Raw genomic sequence first — 21,959 nt, 5'->3', positions numbered from 1 at the left:
GAAAACCTGACTGTTGCGGATGTAGAATGTTGTGAGTATCTACAAAGTCCTTTAATTCTTGGTACACTATCTGTTCCGTTATTTTACCTAGAACTGGAAGGAGTGATATTGGGCGAAGATTTGACAAGTCAGTGGTGGATTTGTTAAGTTTCTTCATTAACGGCTTGACAATCGCTTTTTTCCAGTCCAGGGGTACGACTCCTGAGCTTAATGACGCGTAGACAATGGCATTAATAGTGGGGTTGACTGTATCAATTAACTGATGGAGTATCTGAGGATGGCACGAGTCAGAGGGTGCTCCTGACTTACAGGCCATAATAACTTCTCTAGTTTGAAGAAGGGTGGCAGGTCGAAAAGTACTCAAAGCATGAGTCACATTGTCCCCCCCTCTCCAGTTGACTAGGAGGAGCAACCGTGGGAGGGCTAGGAAAGTCCCTCTGGATGAGCGCAATCTTCTCCTCAAAGAAGTCGGCAATTTGGTTGCAGAAAGCTTCAGAAGGTGTAATTGTCGGCTGGAGAGTTTTAGGATGCGTAAAGGATTTGACTATAGAAAAGACCGGTTTTTGCTGTTGTTGAGCATCACTAATGGCCTTAATGTAGTATTTATTTATTTATTTATTTTTAAGATTTGTAAAGCGCGACTTTTACCCGTGGGTGTCTTGGCGCTGTGACTCAGCTAATTATCTCCGTGAGAACATTATCACACTTCAAAGGTGGTACATTGAGCAGAAAAGTTATTGGTCAAACAACCAAGTCTTCAGCAGCTTTCTAAACTGAAACAATGAAGGGGTAGATCTTATCACCAGCGGAAGAGAATTCCATAATCTGGCGGCGGTGTTTGTGAAACATCTGTCACCCCAAGTGACAGTCCTGGTCCGTGGCACTGTCAGTTGGTGTAGACGTTCAGATCTAAGTGATCTGTTAGGTTGATAGAAGGTGAGCTTCTGTTTGAGAAACCCCGGGCCAAGACCATGTAATGCTTTAAAGGTGAGGCATAAGGTCTTAAATCTGATCCGATTTTTTACAGTTAGCCAATGGTAGTTTCTGATTACTTGCTTAATGGGTTTAAATTTGGGGGTGCAAGACAGCAGTCTTGCTGCTGCGTTTTGAATGAGTTGTAATTTGGCCACCATCCGAGATTGAGCATTCGCAAATAATCCATTACAGTAGTCCAAAGATGAAAGTACAAAGGAGCTCACCACCATTTTCCTAGCATTGTCTGGAAGAAATGGTAAGATTTTTCTTAGGAGTCTAAGTTTGAGGAAGGCTGAAGATGCTAACTTATTGGCATGATCAGCAAAATTCAGCTTTTCATCGAAGATTATCCCTAGATTCCTAACCTTATGAACAGGGGTTGGTGGGGCTCCAAGTAATGGGGGCCACCAGACTGAAGACCACAGAGGAGATAACTTTCCGAAGATAATTACCTCAGTCTTCTCTGAGTTGAGTCTTAAGCAGTTCCCAGCCATCCACTCCTTGATTGCCCACATGCCTTCCTGAAACCGAGCCGCCACCTCTTCTCCATCGTTCTTGATGGCAAGCACTAACTGGGTGTCGTCTGCATATGTGGTAAGGCTCATCCGGTAGTTTTTAATAACCATAGCTAAGTCCGACACGTAGATATTAAAGAGTGTCGGACTTAGGGATGAGCCTTGAGGAACCCCACATGGTAGGGCAAGATCAGAAGATTTAAAAGATCCCAGTGTTACTGCCTGCGTTCTGCCTGACAGAAAAGAGGCAAGCAGGGCCTTGGCCACAGAATGGATGCCCAATTCTTCGACACGGTCAATCAAGATGGAGTGATTGACCGTGTCGAAGGCCGCAGATAAATTCAATAGGACCAACACCACTGTACCCCCTTGGTCCCTGATGGTCCTAATGTCATCAGCGGCCTTGATAAGTGCGGTCTCGGTCCCATGCATTTTGCGAAACCCAAAATGAGTCGTCCAGCAGAGTGTTTTGTTCAATATATTCTGACAATTGCTTGTTCATTGCTTTCTCGGCTACTTTAGCTAAGAACGGCAAACTAGCAATCGGTCTATAGTTTTTCAGCGTAGTTTTGTCTAGACCAGATTTTTTAAGGAGAGGTTTCAATAGAGTATTCTTTAACCTATCCGGAAAGACCCCTGATTTAAACATCCCATTACAGACTCGTGTTATGACTTGACTAACTAGATCAATTACTGGGAGAAAGATTTTAGGGGGGCAGGGGTCTAGGGCTGAGCCCGTTTTTATAAGCCTGATGATATCAGCTGTCTGCTCCTCCTTTATCTCTTTGAATTGAGAAAATGATCACTCAAGGGGTTTGCATTAGGAAGTTGATTTTAGTTTAATAGGGTTTTTCATTACTGAAAACTCCGAGTAAATATCATTTACTTTCAAAAAGAAAAAGTTTGCCAGTGCATCACACAATTCCTGCGAAAGAGGAGGACCCAGGTCTGCAGATTTCCCGGCCAATGATTTTACCATCTCATACAGTTGTCTACTTGAGTTTTTAGAATTTTCAATTTGTTCCTCAAAATATTTCTTTTTTGCCTCCTGAATCATTTTTTTGTAGACAGCTAGTGTTTCTTTATATATTATATAGATTTACTTTTACTATCATAAGTCTTTCGCCAATTTCTTTCATGGTTCCTACATACCTGCTTTTGCTTTCTTAAGGTGTCTGAGAACCACGGGGCTGAGGGCACTTTCCTGTTTTTTTTAAATGGATTTAAGCGGCACATGTGCCTCCACCGCATTGCCCAACCAGGTGAAAAACTGATCCACCGCAGCGTTAGGGTCTGCCGAAATACCGGGATAGGATTTAATCAGCGACATTCTAAAGATCTCATAGTCAATGTCCTTCCAGACTCTAAACATTTCCTGAGTTGGAGGGGCCCTTTTAGGGATAGGAGCCTGAGTAATAGGAATATGGCACAGAATAGCAAAATGATCAGACCAGGTGAGGGGCAATAAATTACATATTACTAACTCATTAATGTTAGAGAAAATGCCGTCTAATGTATGTCCGGCCTCGTGTGTAGGTACATTTATGAGCTGAGTTAGTCCCAACGTTTCACAGTCGGCCAATAGGGATAAAGTGTCAGAGTCCTCCGTTTTGTCTAAGTGGAAGTTTAAATCTCCCAAGGCTATGAAGGTGTCATCAATTGCCAATGGTTCCATAAATGACATAAAGGAGGACAAAAAGTCAGATCGTGCACCCGGGGGTCTGTAAATAAGTACTCCTTTGAGATTGTATGAAGGAGTAAGCTTAATGGCAAAGTGTAACGCTTCACATGTTAATGAAGGTGTAGGAAATATTCTAACGGAAAAGTATTCCGGGAAATAATTGCCAGACCCCCTCCTTTTTTCCCCTGTCTGTCTAACCGGTGTACATTAGTGCTACCAGTAAATCAGGATCAGACGCTTCATCCATCCACGTCTCTGTAATGAAAAGGATATCTATTTTTCTGCCCAGAATTAAGTCGGCGATCTCCTGCCTATGACTGGCCAGAGAGCGAGCATTAATGAGTGAAATTGTAATGATCTCAGGTCTGATGATCTGAGCATCTGAGAAACTGGCCTGAGAGTTAATAAACGGAATCGAAGACTTACAGTTGGAACAACAAATGGTTGTAAGTTCGCTGATGGTTTCAGGGTTATGTTGAAAACAGGCCTCCCTAATGGTTTCAACTGTATAATCTCCGCTGGAGCATATCTAATCCTCTCTGATGTGGATGGCATAGGGGGTATGGTGCTAGGCGCTGGTCCGGCGCGGACGGGCGCATACGGGCTTGCCTTTGGCGCGCCCGCTGCTCGGGCGATATGACAGTCCCCTTATATCCAGTGCTAAGGAGGGTGGGAGGCGGCCAGCTACTGGACCGCCACCCTTCCTACCCCCAATATGGCGCCTGCTCAGCCTGTACTCCCAGCGTCAGCACGTAATCTGCTGCGCTGATGACAGCGTGTGGAAGCGGCGATATCTACAGGTCAGGCTCACAGTATTTAAAAATGTCACAGAAGTTTTAAACTAAATATCCAAACGAAAAATAATGCACACCTTTAAAATTGCGAGAATGAGACCCCGGCTTTCCGCCTCAGGGGAGAGACCTGAAGTTATTCTCTTTTGGCCAGCTTAATATTAGCCAAGTAGGATTTGCGTTGTTAGACATAGGCAATTTTGGCAGATTGGTTGTAGGATTTCCTCCATTTACGTTCCATTTTCCTACATAGTAGGTGACTTTCTGCCAACGCCTGTGAAAACCAGGGGGCATTCGGTTTTTGCTTTGTGCCCTTATATTGACGTGGTTTAGACGGGGCACATTCTGTGATGACTTGATGCATCCAGGAGTGGAAATATCTGGAATCATGAGAAGCATCTCCTAACAAACTAGTAGGTTGCAACTGGCGTGGGGGGTTAGCTTTTAAAGTCTCAGCAACCTTCTTCCAATTTATATTAGAAGTTGACTGTTGATAAGCGCTAGATGTTTTTGTCTGGCCTGAAAGACAGATATTAAACGGAATGAGTCTGTGGTCTGTCCAGATTTGTGGGACTGGGTTAAGAGTAGATAGTGCCGGAAAATTAGAACAAACGCCGTCCAGTGAGTGCCCCGCAGAACGGGTGGATAACTCGACCAATTGGTACAGCCCGAAAATGTCCAGAGTCTAGTAAAAGTTAGTAGCTTGAGCATCATTTCTAGATTCCAACTGGAGATTAAAATCCCCCATGAGCGTAAAGTGAGGGTAGCGCAGCAGTAGTTGCCCTAGGCATTCTCCTATTGAGTCAAGAAATGAGTGGCATTACCTGGAGGACGATAGACCAAACCTCCTGAGAATGACGCAGAAGCATTCAGCATGATGGAAAAGCCTATTCCCTCTGCCCCTTTCAAAGGGCCTAAGGTGCATGTGTGGCATTTGAGGGTGCTTCTAATGATTAAATGATTCAGAAAAGGGGGTGGTGATGAACAGAGTGTCTGAATTAAGCAGACCACTCTTACCCAGTCCAAAGATCAGGGCTTGATCCATCACCGTTATTTAGCTCACTGCCCCAGCTCAGAACCTGGCTATATGCAAATTAGTCTGTCCCTGGCCCAGTGCATCATGGGAACAGGGCAGACCAAACTACCAAGCCAATTCTTCACCAGAAAGGAGACAAGCTACCGGGGACCGGTTTCTGGCATTTGGCCGACGAGGCTGAAATGCCAGAAACCGGTCACCGGTAGCTTGTTTCCTTCCCAGTATAAGAATTGGCTTGGTAGTTTGGTTTGCCCTGCTCCCATCATGCACTGGGACAGGAACAGACTAATTTGCATATAGCCAAGTTCTGAGCTGGGATGGTGCAGTGAGCTAAAAACGGTGATGGATCAAGCCCTGATCTTTGGACTGGGTAAGAGTGGTCTGCTTAATTCAGGCACTCTGTTCATCACCACCCCCTTTTCTGAATCAATTTGTCCACCATAAGCGTGGAAGGGTATACTCAGATGTGAGTCCCTTGCTCATTGCACCATCAGGATTCAAGCAAGCCGGGCCGACGAGGCTGAAATGCCAGAAACCGGTCCCCGGTAGCTTGTTTCCTTCCCAGCATAAGAATTGGTTCGGTAGTTTGGTTTGCCCTGCTCCCATCATGCACTGGGACAGGAACAGACTAATTTGCATATAGCCAAGTTCTGAGCTGGGATGGTGCAGTGAGCTAAAAAACGGTGATGGATCAAGCCCTGATCTTTGGACTGGGTAAGAGTGGTCTGCTTAATTCAGGCACTCTGTTCATCACCACCCCCTTTTCTGAATCAATTTGTCCACCATAAGCGTGGAAGGGTATACTCAGATGTGAGTCCCTTGCTCATTGCACCGTCAGGATTCAAGCAAGCCGGGCCGACGAGGCTGAAATGCCAGAAACCGGTCCCCGGTAGCTTGTTTCCTTCCCAGTATAAGAATTGGCTTGGTAGTTTGGTTTGCCCTGCTCCCATCATGCACTGGGACAGGAACAGACTAATTTGCATATAGCCAAGTTCTGAGCTGGGATGGTGCAGTGAGCTAAAAAACGGTGATGGATCAAGCCCTGATCTTTGGACTGGGTAAGAGTGGTCTGCTTAATTCAGGCACTCTGTTCATCACCACCCCCTTTTCTGAATCAATTTGTCCACCATAAGCGTGGAAGGGTATACTCAGATGCGAGTCCCTTGCTCATTGCACCATCAGGATTCAAGCAAGCCGGGCCGACGAGGCTGAAATGCCAGAAACCGGTCCCCGGTAGCTTGTTTCCTTCCCAGTATAAGAATTGGCTTGGTAGTTTGGTTTGCCCTGCTCCCATCATGCACTGGGACAGGAACAGACTAATTTGCATATAGCCAAGTTCTCAGCTGTGATGGTGCAGTGAGCTAAAAAACGGTGATGGATCAAGCCCTGATCTTTGGACTGGGTAAGACAGACCCTCCAGGATATCGCGATTTCGCGATTTGCCGCGAAATCGGCACTTTTAAAAAAATGCCGCGATTTTTACACAAATGCCCGCAAAATCGGCATTTTTGTAGAAATCGCTGCATTTTGATAAAAGCCGCTATATCCTGGGGGGTCTGGGGCCACTTATGTTGTTTTTTGGGGCGGGCGGGAAGGACAGAGAAGCACTAAAGAATAAATGTCCGGGCTTAATGGGGCATTAGCAGCTCACTGCGAGGGGCTTTGAAGTGCCCCTCCGGCCTCTGGCTCCCCGCTGGAGACCCTCCCAGTGACTGGGGCGAGGCGCCACCCTCTCCCCTGGAGAGCTTTGTGTCACTCGCTTGATAGAGGGCGGTGACTTATGGATGGAGAGGAAGAGAGGGGGTGAGTGTAGAACCCGGGCACCAAGCAACGCGTTTGTTTACAAGGTAAAGGGCATCTTTTCCATGTGGAGGGGCATGTCGGAGGGAGGGGGAGGAGGAGGGTAGAAACTGCTGGGAAATGACAACCCTGACGCCTATTCCTCCCCGCATGACTCCCCATCGCCCTCTGACACCCCACCCCAGCCTCACACAGGATCGAAAACCAGGAATATAATTTACTGAATGCCTTGTCGAGAACTGCTAACATCAGTAAGTAGAAGCCCGGGCAAATCGCTGAATGTGAGAGTACAACTTTTAATTTATTGACTCCTGCTAACGTCAATAGTCTCAAAAGGACCTTTCAATCTATTGGGTAGCCCCTAAAGAAGCAACATGCTCAGAAAACTGTTGCATAGGCTAGCACATAATTATTAGTCCTCTCAATTCCATTAAATATTACTTTTCTTTTGTATCATTTGTACCTCACATGTGTGACACATGAATGTGAGAACTTGGGGCATGAAGTACATGCAAGGTCACATCAGGACAACTTACCAGTTGAAGTATGCTGTATTTTTCCTTTATTTTCCCAAAAATATGAGATCTAATTGAGAAGACTCTTAGGGCCTCATTTACAATATGTTGACGCACAGGAGCGCAGCAAGCCTTCGTGCAGAGTGATGTCATCATGTGGCCTAAGTTTAAATCAAAAGAGGCGGCAAGCAAATTAAACATAGCCACAGGTTCACAAGTGGGCTATCTTGAAGCATGTGAATTAGTTAAACCTACAATCAAGAGTGTTTCTATGGAGGAATGCTTAAATTAGTATACATACACAGCTTCATGTTGTTAAATAACTAAAAAAAATAAGATATCTGTGTTTGTTGTAGGAAAAATGGACAAATAAAATGCCGCTAAATTGCCGCTAAATTTCCATATTTGTGCCGCTAAATTTCCATTTTTGTGCCGCTAAATTTGCCTATCCATGCCGCTATATCCTGGGGGGTCTGGTAAGAGTGGTCTGCTTAATTCAGGCACTCTGTTCATCACCACCCCCTTTTCTGAATCAATTTGTCCACCATAAGCGTGGAAGGGTATACTCAGATGTGAGTCCCTTGCTCATTGCACCATCAGGATTCAAGCAAGCCGGGCCGACGAGGCTGAAATGCCAGAAACCGGTCCCCGGTAGCTTGTTTCCTTCCCAGTATAAGAATTGGCTTGGTAGTTTGGTTTGCCCTGCTCCCATCATGCACTGGGACAGGAACAGACTAATTTGCATATAGCCAAGTTCTGAGCTGGGATGGTGCAGTGAGCTAAAAAACGGTGATGGATCAAGCCCTGATCTTTGGACTGGGTAAGAGTGGTCTGCTTAATTCAGGCACTCTGTTCATCACCACCCCCTTTTCTGAATCAATTTGTCCACCATAAGCGTGGAAGGGTATACTCAGATGTGAGTCCCTTGCTCATTGCACCATCAGGTTTCAAGCAAGCCGGGCCGACGAGGCTGAAATGCCAGAAACCGGTCCCCGGTAGCTTGTTTCCTTCCCAGTATAAGAATTGGCTTGGTAGTTTGGTTTGCCCTGCTCCCATCATGCACTGGGACAGGAACAGACTAATTTGCATATAGCCAAGTTCTGAGCTGGGATGGTGCAGTGAGCTAAAAAACGGTGATGGATCAAGCCCTGATCTTTGGACTGGGTAAGAGTGGTCTGCTTAATTCAGGCACTCTGTTCATCACCACCCCCTTTTCTGAACCACCCCCCTTTTCTGAATCTAATGATTAAAGCCACCCCTCCCCTTCTACCGATTTTGTCTATCCTGCCTAAAGATAGTGAAGCCAGCTGGAATAGCAATTGCTAGGTCTGGGTTGCTGGTGTCATTAAGCCAAGTCTCCGTCACAAAAAGCAAGTCCAAATCGAGATCAAGGATCAAATTCCTGATGTCCTGACTATGGCAACATATGGACCGGGCATTAATCAGTCCGCCCTTGAAATTACTAGTGCAAAGCCTCGTAGGGGCTACACATGGGAAAGACTCCGGGAGCCATGGGGTGGTCCATTTACAGGTTATACATGAGAAGGGACCCCATATCGACTCCATAGAGGGACAGTTGGAGCATTTATTGGTGTCCTTATGCATTAGGAGATCGCTCCCCCTGTACACAGAGTTGATGGGCTAGGAGAGGAAATAAAATGACCAGGAATGGAATGAATTTGGCCAGCGTGTCCTGCGCCTGTCGCGGTCTTGGCGCGGATGGGCGCAGACGGGCTTTCCTTTGGCGCGCCCGCCCACTGCGCCGTCGGTTCCATGTGCTCATTTTATAGCGACGGAGAAGGGCGGGAGTCAGTGAACAACTAGTGCGCTGCCCTGGGATCCACCAAAGATGGCGGTACCTTCTCTAAGAGCGCGTCTGCGCCGATTATTCCTGATAGGGGACTAGGATTGAAGTACAATGAAGGCGAAGTGAATTAAAAGTTACAAAAAGTCATAAGGTAAATTATAACATAACGATTTATGATGCAATAACAATTTTAAAAAGCGTAATTAGCAGCCTAGAACCCCCGGCTCACGCCTCCGGGGATGGCAAGTACACACAAACTATTCCTCATTCCAGCCACCCCTAGCATATTGGTTATGGACAGGGATAACACATTTAAGTATTTTATTTTGTCCATTGGCAAGTAGACCTAAGCCCTGCCCAACAACCCTTTTTGCTATCTGGTTAGGGTACCACACAGCATGGTTATTATTAGAAAGAGGATTGTCTTCCAACAGGGCCAGATGTGTATCCATGTGTACAAGTTGTTTAACAAGTTGCATCGATGATTCAAAGCATTTACTGTGAGTGTGAGCGCTCTAAGTAAATGCAGAGACCTTTAAGCTCTGCTTGACTTAATGATAGTGGTTCCAATATAAAAATGTGTCCACGTTTGTGAAATTGGACAATTTGTGTTTGTTTATCGCGCTTATGGAATTTTCTGTGATTATACGTAAAGCAGAATGAATACAAGAGTGGTGAATTTTCTATTAAAATAATTGCAACTTATAAAATCAGGTTTGCTAAACTATTGTGCAATTTTAAGGATAGCCTAAAATACCGTTTCTTTAAGGCATCATTTAATAAAACCTGTTTGATGAAAGCCAACTTTTATAACAAAAAGGATTAACAATGAAGAATCAGTGTGGACATTTAAGGGCAGCATGAAAATAAATCAGGGACCCCATTCTCAAAGAAAACCTGCTGGTCTGTGTCCTCGCAAAGATTTAGATTTCCTAGCAAACATTTGTGAATTCCATTTTCATATGAGCAGACATGAACGCATATATTTGCCCATGCAAAAATCTGCTGAGTCATGGCAAATACATTTGTTAAAATGTTTTTGTTAGTGTGTTTTTTTTATCCAGGGGAATACCCTCAAAAATATACATTTGAGAGTGTGCACAACCTCACAGGGCATTCTGGTCCGGGAACTTCACTGTTCTCCTATTTCCTCAGTGAGTAAATTTTTGGAAAGATGCAAAATCAGAGCCTTGCTAGAGCCTGATATAATATGAGCCCTGGCATAAACAGAGAGACTTTTATCAGCACTCTGATATATTGAGAACACTGCTTACTTTGTCACTTCACTGCCTGGCTTCAATCGGACAAGTAGATTTATTTTTTACAGGACAGGTACCTTTCTGAAGCATCCCATTCCATGGACAAGCAGATAATTTATAAAATTCCACACCTGTGATATTCCCTTTGCCCTGTGTTTTAGAGCCTGCATAAAGGTTTTCCTTTCTGCACACTTGACCAGATCATATATAATAATAATGACAAGATGACTCGGTGAACTAGCACTCCATGCATCCATCAGCGGTGTCCTGCAGGTCTTGAGTTGTAATCCCAGGTTGACTCACTCTTCTGTACATCTGAGGATGGTAGATTGATCCCCACAAATTGGGTAATTGTAAGATCTGGTATTGTTATTGCTTGAAATAGCCAAAGCGTGGAGTGGAGCACTATATAGAAATATATTAATACATTGTGCTTTTATTAGTAACATTACCAATAAGGTTACTGTTTCCTAGAAATGTGCTAGGTTTGTTCGTGATTTTTGTATTTTAGATCAATTAATTTGGATCCAAGTTAGCATTTTCAGACAAAGCACCTATATGTTGTACATCAAAATATAAATATTGTTCTCCAGTGTAATGCATTCAGTTGATCAACTATGCATAAACAGGATGAGTCACCACTTTAACCATTGACATCTGAACCTGTGACCCTGAGGGTCGAGCCAAGTCAACATTTGGTGCATTTGCCAAACTGATTTTCTGTAAATGTGTTAATCCTCTATGCAAGCAATACAAATCAATGAATAGTGATTAACCCCCCCCCATTTGTCAAGGTAATTACAGTCGGCCAGCCCAATAATGTATGAATAGCCTGCAATATAGTAATGTGATGGAGGGATGGGTAGGTAGATTGACTTAACTTTTGTTAAGAATTTTTTGTCTTGCATGTGGATAAGTCATAATTAGACACATTATTTCAACTCTTCAATTTTAATTATACAGCCATTTAAGATCTCTAGTTATCTACTTGCTTCTAAAAGCCATATTTTTTATGATGTTCATCAAGTGATCTATCAAATATACAATAAGAGAGCTGGTAAGCCACGGTGCACAAAAATGTATATATGTATTTGTAGTAGTCTAAGTCTTCCCTGGTCTCTGTTCTCTGCTAGCCATGGAAAGAGAAATAGGTGTGCTCCATCCTCAACATACGGTGGCCATCTTGGAGTGATCTATTTACATCTATCGCACACACTTGGTTTGTGCAATCTCCTTTTAACAACTTGGGTGAACACACATGCGTGAATGCCCTTCGGCAACATAATAAAATCATCCACATTCGAGGGCCATCCTGGAGGGGTCAATTTACCTCTATCCCACACACTTGTTCTCTGAGGTTTCCTTTTAATGACTTGCGTGAAATGCCTTGCGTGAACAACTGCCTACTGTAAATAGAAAATAATTCGACCCTTGGAATTGTATTCAAGTTGATACAGCCCACCCTCCTGTCTTTTTAGCTCAAGACAGTTGGTCTCACATAAGTTTTGTCTACATAAGTGAACCTGATTGATCTGTGGTAGCTAATGGGAATCTACTGTTCACTCCACCTTTACCCCCTGAAACTCTCCGGTAGTTGTTACACTGCATGCATTTTGACACCTCTCTTACCTCTGTCTAGGTTCTTGGTTTTACTTGCGCCTCCTATACCATTAACTGAGTCGAGCGTTTATATGGATCCTAAATGCTTGAACTCCATTTCTCCCAACCTCGAGTCGGCTGGCCATAATGCTTTCAGAATCATATATCCCGCTAACCTATCAAAAAATTTCACAAAAAACTTTAAACACAGATTACTTAAAACCCACCCGGAAATCCTAATCTCAGATCCCTAGTTCTCCATCAATCAAGGTGTTACTATAAATGATCTCATCTTCTACATTAAACGACATGAGCAATGGCGGAAACTATAAATTATCTCATCCTCTACACTAAACGACATGAGCAATGGCGGAAGGCCATCTACTCACTACTCCAGATCTCCACTTCCCTGAAGACTCCACATGGTCTTATTGATGGATGCACCCGTCTCGGTTAATAGAGCTGAAGCCACCATTTCCCTTTACAAAAACAGAACCATCTTTATACAAGCTTCAGACCGCAACCTAGTGGTATTTGATATTTTTTTCCCTGCCTTCATGAATACAGTGGTTAGCATCCCCTGAGGTTCCCCAGTCACCTCAACGTATATCCTATATACCACTAGACCCATCTTCTGACCCTCCCTTAGTTCCGAAGTTACCTTCACACATAAGAACAATTCTCCTTCAATGCCTGAGGGGAAGGAGCCTCTTCAGTACATCTATCATACTAGTTTGCATGCTCTCCCCTCCTCAAAGATAGCTAGCTCTAACCCCCTTAACTACACAGATCACAGCATCGCCCCGGTTATCCCCGTGATCCCTACCCCCAGCCCACCCCGAAATCACAGCCTGCTCCCACAGGCTTTTAGGGGTCAATATTTGTCTAACCCTTCTTCCCCTATCCCACCCAACCCTCCAGGCCCCCAGCACCAAGTCTCGGAATACCTCCCCACTGGGCACATACATTTGACGCCGGGACTACTGTCCCCCGCATCCAATAGCTCTCCACCACTGCCTCCCACTCCTATTCCCATCCTACATTGGAAGGTAGACTTAATGAGATCTCACTTTACCTCCAGAAACTTAAGGCAGAGGTACGTAGCATATTACATATCACTGCAGAACTGTCGGCTATCTTGAGATTAAGCTGCTCCCCAATGACCAATCACCCTATCCACACGCTCCCATCTAAAAGGTGTACCTGGCTCCCAGCTTCCCCCTCATTTCATTGGTCATCATCCTACATGACCCACACACCCCATAGTTGGGTAACCGCTCCCATCCTAACAACCCCTCACGGCCCTCTAGATGTATAGCCTCACTGTCAAGGATATTCATTCTCTCCTACTTTCATATAATCCTACACATTCTTCCACCATAACAAACTTGCACCAAATTGAAAATATCCCTACTGCCCTTTCAGGGAGCATAGGCTAAACACCAGAGCCTTAAATGAGAACAACCTCCCGCACTATCTGCCCCAATGGACTCACCCACAAATCTCAAATGTGTGCTGCTTCTGACATTGCTGACCTCATCCTTGCACAGGGCCTTGACCTTGTATCACTGACTACGATATCATTAAGTTGGATAAAGCAAGCGGACAAGGTGGAGGCATTGCCTATATACATCATAGCAATCTAACAGTGAAAGTACTACAATCTGACCTCCTGCCGTCATGTGAATACTTATGTATTGAGGTGGCTGGTAGCAACAATCACCCATGCAAACTGCACACGTTCTTCCACCCGCCAAGCGCCAACCTTCCCTTCATAGAACAGATCATGGCCATTATCTCAGATAACGCAGATTTCCATGGCACTCAGCTCATCCTGGGAGAGTTCAACCTTCATTGGAATGATGTGAATGATGTGGTGGTCAATAGCCTTAAATCCTTCCTGCTAGACCTCAACCTAATCCAAATCTGTGACAGCCCCACGCATATTAAAGGAGCTACCTTAGATCTTGTCATTAGTAAGCCCATTACCGTCCCTCTGGAATCTATTGTCCCGTGTGATTGGACAGACCACTATTGCATCGCCTTCCTCATCCTGAAGTCGATAAGAACTAGTAGAGTCCGGCCTAAGAACCCCAAACACTTGAAAAGATGTCTATGAAACATCAACATACGCAATCGGACTGCTCTCTATGATAAGAATCTGCCCCCTCCAATGAACATGTCTGATGTCCATGACCTTACGGCCCACTATAACCGCTCCATGACAAATGTATTAGACTTGGTGGCGCCGCTACAGCTAAAAAGACTGTCCTCTATGGTTCAATTATAGTCTTAATACTGAAAGAAGCAATTTAAGACTTGTGGAAAGACTGTGGAGATCCTATCCCTCCCTTAAACATCTCTACCATCTGAGATCCCTAAGAAGCATCTACAACAAGTGCATCAGATGCTCGAAAGCCACCTTCTTCAGAAATCGTCCAAAAAACTGTTCGAACTCATCAAGTCTCATGCTAACAGTCATCATAATCTCTCTGCACTGGGTCGAGGGACACAGCCAAACTGTAAAGAGTTTGCTGATTTCTTCACCGATAAGACTACTAAGATCGAAGCTGAACTATGCTCTGCCCTGGAGCACCTGTCGATCAGTCTGCCGAACACCCTCCTTCCTTGCGGGTTGATTGTCACCGTGCCTGCGCAGCCTTGCCCTCCCAAAAACAACGCATCCTGGAGCCTTTTCCAAACCTTGGATGAAAGCACTATATGCAAAAAGCTGGCTACTCTGAACCTGCTAATCAATACAACGACCCCTGCCATCGAACCTCTTCTCTGAAATTAGAACCTCCTTACTCCCACTTCGGACTTAGATCGTTAATGCTTCACTTCGGCAAGGTGCTATTCCGGATTGCCTAAAATCGGGGCAAGTTACCCCTATTCTAAAGAAACCATCTCCTAATCTCATGGACCTACATAACGTCCGCCCAATATCTAACATCCCCACTTTGGCAAAGCTCCTGGAGAAATGTGTGCTCGCCCAACGATGTAACCACATCGATCATTTCCAATTCCTGGACCAATATCAATCTGGGTTCCGCCTGGGTCATAATACAGCATCTGCGTTAACACACATTGTGTGTGATGCGCTAAGAATGCTGGATAAAAATTAATCTTGCCTATTGATCCTTCTCGACCTTTCGTCAGCATTTGATACTGTCAAACATGATAACCTAATTGGCCTCCTGGAACACAGGATGGGGTTGTCTGGGCTTGTACTAAAGTGCTTCTTGGGTCACGCTGGGTGTTCCACAGGGTTCAGCGCTCTCACCCACGCTCTTCAACCTGTTCATGGAGCCTCTGACAGAATTTCTAAAATCATTCAGCATTCACTATCAAATGTATGCTGATGATACCCAACTATACATGAAGATCGCATCCTCTGAGGACATCAGGTCCCTCAACTTAGTCCTACTGAAAACAAAAAGCTGTCTGGCACTTAATAACTTGAAGCTAAATGCTCTAATACAGAATTCCTCCTAATCGCACCACACAAGCAATTACCGGTCATAGATCCATGGATGAATCAGCTTACTTTACTTAACTGCATGCCGCACTTCGTTGATTCCGCAACCTCTCCAGTAATAATGCTAGACAAAAGTCTGAACATACAGATGCACATCAGTACCCTCACCAAACGAGCTAACTTCCAACTCACCATCTTAAGGAAAATTAAACCTTTTCTCCCTCCTCATGACCTAAAGGTTGCGGTGCATGATTTAGTGATCTCAATTCTGGACTATGGCAGCGCAACCCTTTGCAGCCTTCCTAGAGTGAAGACTGCTCCTCTTAGGGTTGCCTTCAACTCTGCTGCTAGGCTCTTAACAGGCACTAAAAGATACAACCATATTTCACAAGACCTGCTATCCCTGAACTGGCTTCCATATGAAACGCAGATACAGTTAAAAATTGCATGCATGGCACCCAAAGCCATTCATTTCAATACCCCGCTGTACGTCACTCAAAAACTGGAGCTCTCAGGTGGTTCGAGAGCCTCCAGAAACGCCAGCACCCTGTTGCTCAAACCAAAAAAATTCAAGAAAAGAAAAACCTACAATCGAGCCTTCTCAGGTATTGCACCGAGGATTTGGAACTCCCTGCCCCCCGAAGTCAGGATGAATTCTTCCACTGTCTGCTTCAAAAAGGAAGTCCCAGTGTTTTGGATGAAGAAATTCCTGCCTTAGATAGGCTGTTCCATTGGAGATTGAGGCCACAGTCGCAGATTTGTGTCCCACCTGCCAGGGCGCCCGAGGCTGCGTGGCACTACAAGACTTCATTTTTATCCTTGTTTGTTCTGTTTTTGACTGCTTGTATCCTTCTTGATGTATAAACTGTAAAGCGCTCTGATACCCTCGGTGGTCATGTTCGCGCTACAGAAAACTTTATAAATAAACAAATTATAATGCTGACATATAAACAGCAAAATAATTAAGATACATTGATATATTTAAAATTGGGAAGTATCAAGTGTTAGGATAGTTTGTATTACTGTGTGGCTGACCTGTTCAAGCTAAGCTTGGCAGAAAACTTGAAAGTCAACAGTAAAACAATACAACTGGTAGGCATTATTATTTAGTTACGTATTATAATAAAAAGTGATAGCGAATAATTGAGTGTATAGGATAGAATGGTCTTTGCTTGTTTTCAGTCGTAAGTGATTTGCGTCTGTGATGGCTTGGGTTTATGAATGAAGAGCATCCTTTCATAGCTGGAGCATTATTAAAATTAAATGGTTGCCATTCATGGACATTTAATTACAGTGTTGGAATGGAGCCCCTATTGTCCCAACACTGAAAGATGAGAGAATGTGTGTTAAAAATAATTGGACAAAAAGTAAAGCACTTTTAGGCCCCACAACAATATTAGTGCGTGCCCTCCTAAAATAATTTATATATATATATATATATATATATATATATATATATATATATATATCTCCTCCGCTTCCAAACACCAGCCAGATGCACACGTGAGCGGGTGCACACAAAACGGGGGTGTGCCCGTTGTAATGTCCAAGCTCCTAAGTATCCATGGGATTTACTCCATAAAGATAGTAGCACTCACAGGGGGTAGTTCCATCAATGATTTATTTCGGGAACTGCACAGCAACGACGCGTTTCGCCATAGGGCTTCATCAAATTGTGCAAAGAGCCGCGGCGCCTGTCTGCCTATAAAGACGTCGGACATTACATCAAAAGCAAGAAAGGACTATCTTACAAATCTACAAAAGGCCGTCATCTTAACATGAAGTGACGAATATCACAGCAATTCGGGTGTTCAATACCCAGATAGTTGGCACATCCATATACAGATTGTACATATATACATAAACGATTTAAATAAATCTAATGTGCATAGGGCCCCTGATGGGCTGAGATAGTCCTTATCTTCGCATATGATACAAATACGCCCATTATGAGTTGGTCTTAGGCAGAGTCATTATATCAAGACCATTCATCTCGCCCTGTATGGGCTGAATCAAAAACACATGTTTAAAGAAAAAATAATATCTTAAAAAATCGAAATTTCATCTGTACAAATATCAATCTTATGTTACATTTATAATATCATACGGGATGGTTGTATCGAAAAGGCAGTTTGGTAATTACAGGTACACTCAATACAATGCTCATCTCAGAATAGTCATGTCACCTAGGCAATGTTGATATTCTTCAGCCTAAATGTACTGCTAGCTCTTCATGCATGTTGAGACCGTTGGGATTTTTACTCTGCATGTCTATAATATACCTGGATTCAAGACGTCTGAGTTTTAAGAGTCGATCACCCCCTCTGATATTGGCCGGTATACTGTCAAGGCAGACATAGGACAACAGGTCCCTGTTGCTCCTGTGCATCCTTTCAAAATGCCTTGCTACAGGGTAGGACTCGTCCTTCTTGGCGATCGCACGCATATGTTCCAAAATACGCAGCTTAACCGCATTAGTCGTGCTACCGATATAATTCAAGCCGCACGGACAGGTAAGACAGTAAATTGCATAAGGCGTGGAGCATGTTAAAAATTTCATAATCCGTTAAGGATTCGCCAACCCAGGTATTTTATAAGTGAGTGTCCGCTTGCTAAATTTGCAAGCCTTGCAACGGCCACATGGATAGAAACCCCTAAGAACAGGCAGTTTAGGGGTTTCTTCTGGTGCAAGGAAATGACTGGAGACCAAATGGTCCCTCAGAGATCTCGCCTTCCTGAAGGTAACTAAGGGGTTAGTAGGTAGATCAGCCTTGATAACATTATCGGACAAAAGAATATTCCAGTTTTTCTTTAATATTTTCTTAATTTGCCCGGCATTCTGAGAGAAAGTAGTGATTAAACGAAACGTGCCATTGTTCGATTTCGCAATCACTCTAGGTTTCAACAACTCCGATCTTTTCATTTTCTTAACTCTCTCATAGGCTCGTGTTAATACAACATCATTGTACCCCCTTTTTAGGGCGAGCTGACGTTAGCATTCATGCGAAGCATGAATGCTGTCAGCTCGCCAACTAATGCTATCCGTATTTGGGAGAGTGGACACCAAAGTGTCACGAGCTTTCCCAGTGTCGGATTTGACCGCGGGAGCGCGCGTCTCACCCGCGCATGCGCAGAGTAAGTCAGCATTTTTTTTTATTTTTTTTTTTAATTTCCCAGCCCCGAACCGAATCAGGTATCAGAGCGCTTCACATATAGGCAGCCCCCACCCCCACCCCCCACCCCTCTGCATGCGCACACACAGGCGAGCGCATGCACACGCAGGCACACGGCAGACACTCGCTCACACACACCCCCCTCCCCCACAGTCACACACACGCACTCCAGACACATACACACGCGCGTGACTCCCATCCCCACCACTTACCGGGCTCTTTTCGGCGTGTTCAGTGTCTCATCGCTCCACTTCTTCCTCGGCGGCGGCGGCTGTGGCGGCGGGCGGGACTTCCTGCTGGATTGCAGGCCCCGCCCCCGTCTCAGGCAAAAGTGCCTGACTTCCGTTTTTTTTTTTAATGAAGTAGCCCGAGCCGCTCCGGTGGGTCAACAAATGTGCAGCTCCTCATTGATTCCAGGTAGTGGCTAGGCAGGAAAAGCCAAATTTCAAAGAAGCCGTCACGGACTGGCGTCCTTTGTGCTGAGAAGTGGAGACTCGCGGGTTTCCGCCTGGACTCGGTGAAGCATACGAGAAGTAAATATGTCAGGGCCTCGCGGTTATCTCTCGTTTCTTTTTTTCCTTGATCTGAACTCGATACACATTTGTGAGCTGTTGAAGTTTGTTATTTTAGTGCGATACAATTTGGCAAACTGCTTCGTTTTTCTATGCCGAAGTTTCATCTCTGCCAACCAGTAGCGCTTAGAGGAAGGCCTAGAAGAAAAGTTAAGCCAAAGCGCTACATGAAAAACTTGTTGTACTTTCTTGCCAGGTTCGGTTCGGTTCGGTTCACAACTTAACTTCACATACATTCATTGTCTGATCAGTGATGTGACGCAATTAAAACGGCAATATCTTGTTTGATTCCTCAAATTTTTTTTCAAATTTGATTAGACGGTTTACACATTCGCCAGAATATCGTCTAAGATGGAAGAGACGAGAGAGAATGCATTTATATTTTCCTCACATATTGGCACGGGATCTACATGCTGTCGATGTCGGGCACCTTCACCCATATTTAATTCGGACAGAGATGCCGAAGAGTTGCCTGGGGGCGGGGGGAAAGTTCCTGGGGAGTCTCCACGGTATTCAATAGTTTAGCTTCATGCTCAGAGTTGGTGAACGCCATCTGCAGAGATATTCCACGGAGGAGTGTTTACTATAGTTTCGCCAGTCCTGATGCGTGGGCGTTTCCGGTAAAAGGCCGTTCTTTAAATCTGGAACAAAAATGGGTAGAAGCTTTTAGTTTTGCAGAATCGGATTCATCACTTATTAAAGGAGCAATGGTGGCAAAACTACAATGAAGTCTTTTTGCCATTTCCTATTTGTGCCGGGGCAAGTCCCTGCTATTATCGTTATGTATTACAGACTAACCCTGTCTTGATTCAAGCTTCCTCGCTCTCAAACTTTTAAACAAGTGGGGGGATGCCAGATGCCTCAGACAAGCTTACATGCCCCTAAGCACGCATTGCATTTAAAGCACAAAACGGATAGGTTATTTTTAATGCTATAAATCCCTTTTTACAGATTGTAGTGTGTGCATAACCATATAATAACCTACTGCATCACATAGCAGTCTCATTTACTTTTTCTACAATCGCGGCACCCACCATTTAGCTTTAAATACCTTAAGCTAAAGCACGGGTGCACAATTGCTTCAAAAGTATAAGACTGGAAAATAAAATGTCTTTATCTTTTGCTTTAGTTTTGAACCTCTGGCATTACTGAAAGTTTGAGCTATTGGCGTTGCATTAATATTAGCAACGCCAATAGCTCAAACTTTCACTAATGCGAGACCTATTGCATTGCAAATGCTTGTTTAAAATCTTGTCAGGCTAGCGTCCGCCGCCCTCACAAAATCTTCATCATTAGAGTTATTCCTTCTTAGCCTTAATAGTTCCCCATAAGGGATACTATCAATTAGTTGGCGGGGATGACCACTTGCAGCACAGAGCGTGGAATTACCCGCAGTCTCTTTTCTATACAATTTTGTCTGCATTTTTCCATCATTGTCAATGTAAACTGTCAGATCTAAATAGTTTACAGAAGTCCTACTGATCTATATCTATATATGTATATATATATCAAAAAATATATTTTTAAGACTCAGGGTGGGATAACACACATTTGAATTCATGCAATAGGCATTTATGACATGCTGTTGCAAGATCTTAATAGTGCAGCCTGTTTCAATGACTCATTGCTAACTTTCCGCAAGTTCTACATTGACTCACAGCCCAACAAGTCAAGCACACTTCAGTACTGTAAGCTAACACTGTAGACCGATTCCCATGGAACAGGATTGGTAATTCAGTAAAATAACGCTCAAGCAAATACATTATTACTGCTTGTGATCTAAATATATATATATATATATATGTATATATGTGTGTATATATATATATATATATATATATATATATATATATATATATATATATATATATATATATATATATATATATATATATATATACATATATTAAAAGCAGCATTACGTCCCTGAGCCAATGATAATTATGTAGTTTATATTGTTATATGTAATGTTATATGTATTGTTTGTTTAGTATATCTGTGTTGTGAAATTCTATTTCAAGCAAATATGGGTGATAAAAATAAATAAATACATTTGTCGGATCCTGTTTTTGGGTAGTAAATCGAGCCCACTAATTGAAGTCTCCTTGTTACTTTCATACATTTCACAGGCAAGTAATCTATCATCAACAGTCTTTCATACTTTTGATCTTGTAATGTTACATCAAACGAAATATTATCAACATGAATTAAGAGAAACAATTTACTTTTACAATGGCTTTTATTTGTATGTTTATCTAATGAGAGACAAAACAACTTCTGTCTGTGTCTCTGGGCGTTTGTCTGTTTTTTAACATACACACATTTATAAGCATTGAGATGAGAGATGTAAATGAAACTTGATTTTGTCTAAATGTAATTCGTGTAGGGAGTAGGTAACTGCAAGAACATGCTTTCACTGAAATTATGTTTCTTTAGGCGCTGATGCCAATGTTGGTGAGCAGAGGAATAGCACCGAACCTGCAAACATTTTGTAACTTGGCCATAGCCTGCCGCAGTATGAAAGATGGATTACAGCTGCTCGCGGACATGAAGGTGAGATTGATCAATTTGATTAGGTGCCTCCTCCTGAAGTGGAAGCTCCTGCTGTAAAATGTCTTCTCATGTGGAGTCTGTGTGTAGAATATAACTTTAAAGGTAACTCCAAGAGTTTTCGGGTATTGCAAGCTTAAGGTAGTTCTGAAGATCCTGCGTCCCAGGTCTACAGCAAAGTGAAAACCATTTCACAGCAGTTGGTGGA

At 43.6% G+C, this 21,959-nt stretch overlaps 1 protein-coding gene across 1 annotated transcript in view; it reads left to right on the top strand.

The window, feature by feature from the left end:
• Positions 1-21,959, top strand: part of PTCD1 (pentatricopeptide repeat domain 1) — an 82,653-nt gene that overhangs the window by 46,352 nt on the left and 14,342 nt on the right. Inside the window, exon 7 of the mRNA XM_078665057.1 lies at positions 21,638-21,754. Within this exon, the coding sequence (XP_078521183.1) occupies positions 21,638-21,754 (117 nt within the window). The remainder of the gene's footprint in view (positions 1-21,637; positions 21,755-21,959) is intronic.

This window comes from Lissotriton helveticus, chromosome 10 (assembly GCF_964261635.1).
Source record: "Lissotriton helveticus chromosome 10, aLisHel1.1, whole genome shotgun sequence".
NCBI classification, from domain to species: Eukaryota; Metazoa; Chordata; class Amphibia; order Caudata; family Salamandridae; genus Lissotriton; species Lissotriton helveticus.
The sequence above is the reverse complement of the archived record's forward strand: the minus strand, read 5'-3'. Positions and strand labels throughout refer to the sequence as shown.